The following is a 6,091-nucleotide window of genomic DNA, read 5'->3' on the forward strand; positions in this document are numbered from 1 at the left end:
GGCACGCGTGTGCCGCGCCGTCACGCGGGGGAGGGTGTGCTGGGGCTGCCCTGCCGCGCTGGGGGGAGGCCCCACGGGGCAGGGCTGGTTTCGYCTCCCTTGTGCTTCCCTGCTCCTTTTCCCCAGAGGGGAAGTTGGGCCCCTTCCTAGGGGCTGCTTCCGAGGACGTGGCGAAGMGGGGTCCCTTTTTTGCCAGCAGGATGGTGCGGACCATGAGACCTGATGACATCAACCCCCGGACAGGGCTGGTGGTGGCTCTGGTCAGTGTGTTCCTGGTGTTCGGCTTCATGTTCACCGTGTCTGGGATCAAGGGAGAGACCCTGGGGGACATCCCCCTCCTGGCCATTGGGCCAGCGATATGCCTACCTGGCATAGCTGCCATCGCCCTCACCAGAAAAACCGATGGCTGCACCAAATGGCCCAAGAATAAGTGTCCATGCTGCAAGCAAGCCAAGGACCGGGACATCATGGAGCTGCTGAGAAGCCCCTCTGACCTGGAGTCGGGCAAGGGGAGCTGCAATGAGCTGGCCAAGAAGGCATACCTGAAGGACAAGAGGGTGCTGCAGGGTGATGATTCGGTGTCCATCTGCACGACCACCACCACTGCCACCACCACGGGCGAGTGCAAGAGCCTAATCAGAAAGGTGGAGCAGGAGGAGATATTGAGATACCTGGAGACCTGTTACCCAGAGATGCCAGAGAATGTGTTCGTGGGAGATGGATCCACATTCAGTGCCTTGGAGAAGACAAGCTCTTCTCCCACCAGGAACAATGCTTCCTGCCTGGACATTGAAGACAATGCTTTTGTTGCTCCTAAAGACAGTATCATTGTCTGCTCTTATAATGAGAACAGCACTTACGACAGATACTGTTGTTACATAAACCCCACTGGAGTCAGCTCAGACCAGGAGACCATAATGTGAATGATGCGTATTTTCTATGTATGTATGTATTTATACCAAAACTACAACTCTCAGCTCCTGATAGGGGAAAATATAGCTGACTGCACTGCATGGGACAATCCTGATACTATTACAATATAACCTGCTATGTGACTGATACTCAAACCTTTTGTGCCTGAAATACTCTTTCTGTAAGTAAACAAGCATGTTTAAAGGTTAAAGAATTCAATTCTTCATTTTGGAAAAAAATCCATTTTATGATTTTATTTTCTCCCCTTTCCTACCTTTTGCTTTAACTTTGCATATTTTATTCAAGCCCTTAGACACATTGGTAGGGGGGCATCAGTGGCTGCAGCTAAGATCAAAAGCTAAGTCAAAAGTTTGTAGAAGAGAATGTGGTTCTCTGTGTATGAATGGGTCTTATGAAAAGTGTCACTTTGTTTTGGGAGGGATGGAGAGGTGCCAGCTAGCACTCTATTAGCTGGCTGATGTTTGGGAGTGACAAGGTGATTTGTCTCTCCATATTTCTTTCTGGTGGGATTTTACTTTCCTCTGCTTTAAGAGATTGATATGCTGACCCTATGGGCTCTTCTCCTGAAGTCTCCTACCAGCTGTATAGGCTCARGAGAGTTTTCAGAGGCTAATCCACCATCAATAGCATGAAAGGTGCCTATTCTAGCTTCATCCCTCACTGGGACTGAACTCACTGGAGTGCTCCTAACACCTTTGGATTTTATAGCACACTCAACAAGAAGATTATAACACAATCATGATACAGTTCTTGCAAAGACCAAGAGCAGATGTCAGTGGGTTCGGGGTCTTAAACATATTTTCCAATACCTCTGCTGTCACTTAGGAAATAGAATCTTATRGGTTGTGTTTTGAGTGGGGCTGGAGTTATCTGGAAATGTTATCTTCATGTCTCTCTTAAAAATGCCCAGTGTTTCTTTGTAGCTTACGAAGGGTTACAGTCTGTTAAGTGGTCTCAAAGCCAAGCTCTACCAGGGGGACAGAAAAGAGGACCTGGCTGACAGGTGTTTTAGTTCATTGCTCATGGATATATAGAAATAGAAACATGAAATAAGGATATATAGAAATACAACCATAGAGTAATAAGAATTAATCATTCAGTGCCTTAGCCTGGGGTTCATGTGCAGAAACACTAATGCCAGCTGGTCTATTCAAAAATAAATTACATGTTACATGCAGTATATAAAATTCTATCTGGGAGCTACAATGTAGAAAAGATGAGAGATGCTGTATAATATAAAGCATAATCTAAACAGCTACTCCAAGCATTAAACTCTTAGGATAATGGTTACTAAAGCATTGAGCGATTTACCAGAGTCTCAGAAAGTCCCCCAGTTTCTGTAACTGAACTTCCAAAACTCTGAAAAGCTCCTCTGTGGTTGAAGACTTAATAACAATTCTCACTTCCACTATTTTTAATCAGCCATAATTTGCACCAAATATATTGAAATATCTGAGTAGGAAAAAAGAAAATCTGCGTTTCTCTTGCAGTAGTCTGAAATGTCGTGTAGAAAGTGGTTTCTCTGTAATGAACTATTCTTTGTTGCCTGTGGAAATACTTGGAAAGTGAAGGAAAACTTTATGCATCTGCTGGGTTTGTTTGTTTGGAAACTTACGTCAAATTAATACAGACAACCAATCTCTAAAGAGATTGGCAAAAGGAGGAAACAGTTTTTCACATATGTCAGTTTGATTTCCCTTAGTCAGACCAAACAAGTTGCTATTTATACACTGTAGCCAGGCTTTGGTGGGGGCATCAGGATAATATTGGGATACATAAAACAAATGTGAGCTAGTTTGATTCAAGCAATGCTTCTTAATAGGTGGCTTCAGGCAACTTTGCTGCTCTGGTATGCAGCAAAGTAATGTGGGAATAAACAAATGTTCATTCCCTATACAGTCCACATTTCATCCACTGAGCAAGGAAATTTCATAGAAATTGACTGTCTAGAGGAAATGCTCAGCTCCTGTTCCCACATAAAACTGTGCTGCGATTGTCACAGAGATCACCTCCTGTGAGCTTAGTCACAGCTGGGCCTTATTCTGCCGTGTGCTGAACATCTCTCTGATGACACTGGGGAGTCTTATTTTATGACCTCTGAAGTCAGTGGCTAAAATAGTGCTGATGTATGCGGTGTAGAACAGGGTATTTAACTGCTTTCAGTTCCCAGGGGAAGCAGGTGAGGGTCTCACCCCGTTATGATGAGGGCACAGCATCACTGAAGACTTGGCTTGCCAATAAAAAATGGACTACCAGATAGTCTGAATTACTGTTGGCCAGGGTTGACAGCAATTCTTTGCCTTGCCTGAGACAGCAGAGTGTTAGTCCCCTGAAAACCTAGTTTTTGTACAGTTTGTCAAATATATGTAGGAAGAGGTCAAGCTTTTTTCATTTTATCTAGGATTCGATGTTCTCTGTCGAAAGTTATATGGGCTTTTATAGGGCAAGACAGTAAACTTTAGTGACAAACAGAATGATTAGTATACAGTGTGAGGCACAGCCAAACAGTTCTCAGTCAACAGTAAACATATGGAATGCTTACATTAAAGCAAAGTTCAGTGGAAGTGAAGATTACGTACAATATAGAAAGAGACACAAAAAATGTATGTTAAAAACATGGCATTTACTGGCAACATCCTCCTTCACTTGATTTAACTCAGATAAGATTTTGTGCTAAAACACAAGAAGCTAGGCTAATTTCTAGGCTAAACTACCATGTCCACTAAGTTTTCCTACTTAACATGTGGGATTCTGAAAGTAAAGAGATATAGTTGTATTGTCTCTGAAATCTTTCTCTGTGAATTTTCCTTTCTTTTTCCATAGTTMAGCACAGAATGACATGGAAATGGGTAAATTTGGCCATTTAAAATGAACCTTCTTTTTTAACAGAATAAGCTTTTTATATACGCTGTAGATTTGCCAGTGAAAATCCACTGCTTACTTAGTCAAAGGCACCATGACAGCAGCAGCGCCTCAAGCTTTTTATGCAGATACCCAGGTTCAGACTAGAGAATAACTGAAGCTGTATTTTCGTTCAGCTCATATGGTCTSTTCTTACTGTCACTAGAACTTGTAGGACCAGTGCTGATCTTGTAACAAACATGAATAATTATGCTGCTTTTCATATGGCAGCTTCTGCTTGTCCTGGATCTGAATTTGACTTCAGAGTACCATAGCTTTAGGTCTGATTCCATGAACTAGAGATGAGAGCRTCTTTCTGCTCTTGCTGCCTTTGTAACATCTCTAGGTTAAAATTCCACTTCTCTCCTCACTGTCCTCCTTGTATTAGAGCTCTGCCTGTGGAACTAAAGTCTGGTCCCATTGAAGTCAATAGACACACACATTGCTTGGTCACACAGGATGGGTGGCAGGGCATATTCTAGTATGTGAAGAAAGGCAGTATAATAACAGCATTTAAAGATTTCTAAGTTAAACTTACTTTTAGAGTAGCATTTGTCATAGTACTACAGTGGAGTTTCTTTTTTAGAAACAATTTAGAAGTTACATATGTCAAATATATTCAGGGGAATATTGTGTTGTTTTGCTTAAATATTTATTGTCATAAACAGAATTTCTATAGTCATACAAACTGGTCATTAAAAAACCTTTAATATGAAATTGGGAACTTTAATCAGGCCTAATCCATCATTAGTTTTCTCACCTCTGCTGAGGGGTGATTGCACTGTTCAGAAAGCAGATAAGAAACCAAAACCAGAGTGTGCGGTTTGTACTCCTGAAGTGCTAAACCTTAGCTGGTCCTTTTTGGCTAGAACTAAATGAGAGGGAGGTGTGTGCTCGGGTTGTGTCCATGCAGACCAGTTTTGTATTTTTAATCTGAGTTCTGCAGATATACGATGCTTTTTCACATACAGATTTTCCTCCCCATCCCATCTCATCCACCTCKCCCTGTCCATGTCCCAGTGACTATTTTGTGATTTTGTGTCATACTGTGATTATCTACCACTGATTATGACCTCACGTACAGCAATTCTGCTAATACTTACAAGACTGCTCACAGAGCAAGGACCTACACTTTATCAGGATTATGTAATTTGATCATGCATCATCGATCCAATTTCAGCTGCTACGTTAAAACATCCAACTAAACAGTGCATCAAAAGCCTTAGATTTTGTATTGTTGTGTAATTACTGTTTTCTTTGCATTGCTGTGCTGTAGAGATGGGCTAGAGATGGGTTACTATCAGGACTCAAAAGTCACTTCCAGACTGGTTTTCAAGAGCATATAGGGACTGATCTATTTATGTACAGAGGACAATCTGCACTCAGAAAMTTAAAACTCAACACATTGCCCGTAACGCCATATTGCTAGAAAACGCAGTTCTAACAGGAAAGACTTTCCTAGTCCTGAAAAAWTTCTGTGTGAGTTTCTAATACCAATAGTATTAAAACACATAGGAGTTTCTCCCAATAAGTACACGGAAGAGTTATTTTCCTGACACATTCTTAACTCGACATGGGCATTAGCTGCTAGGCATCTGGTACTGAGCCCAGCTTTAATCTGCCCTCTGAGCATGGACCCTCAGCTGGGACGACTGCAGTTTTTCGTTGCTTGCTGGTACTTCATGCCTTTCTATCTCCTGCATTTAGAGACAATACGCAGACCAAATCGAGGTTTCGATCGTGGTGCTTGGAGACAAAGCTGTTATCAGTAAAGACTACCCTTAGTTTACCAGTTTTATTCATCTCAAAGGAGGAGTGTCAGACCCCATATTCTCTTTACAAGTTAAGGAGGGACAGACATTGTGTTTTTTAAATCATACATTACTTTCTATTTAGAAGTATTGTCAGATGCATTCGGAGACATTTATGCTTAACTTTTTGACTTAAAAACACTACATCGTGCATAGAAGAATATACACCAGACATCTACTTTCAAGAACAGGTCACAAAATGTACAAATGTAGCAACATAACCATTTGAGATCTGCTCCAATAACCTCTTAACACCTCTACCTAGCAGAAACAGGCAGTTCAATATTTTTGGAAAGTACGGATCCAAACCCAAATTTTCTACTTTCTACAGTTGCAATCTTGAAGCGCTAAAGTTCTTTGTTTCCTTTAGGAAGGTTCTTCCTTAGGTATCTTTACCAGAAGAACTCTGCTGTGTCTTCTAGAGCACAGTCCTCCAACAGGATTCG

General features: G+C 41.7%; 1 protein-coding gene across 1 annotated transcript; it reads left to right on the forward strand.

Annotated features, from left to right (window-relative positions):
* Positions 1-200: 200 nt before the first annotated feature.
* TMEM215 (transmembrane protein 215) lies at positions 201-951 on the forward strand. Its single transcript, XM_085307885.1, has one exon. The coding sequence runs from the start codon at positions 201-203 to the stop codon at positions 921-923; it is 723 nt and encodes a 240-aa protein (XP_085164011.1). The 3' UTR covers positions 924-951.
* The last annotated feature ends 5,140 nt before the right edge of the window (positions 952-6,091 follow it).

This window comes from Rhea americana, unplaced genomic scaffold (assembly GCF_003343005.1).
Source record: "Rhea americana isolate MKP2758 unplaced genomic scaffold, rheAme1 scaffold_267, whole genome shotgun sequence".
Lineage (NCBI taxonomy): Eukaryota > Metazoa > Chordata > Aves > Rheiformes > Rheidae > Rhea > Rhea americana.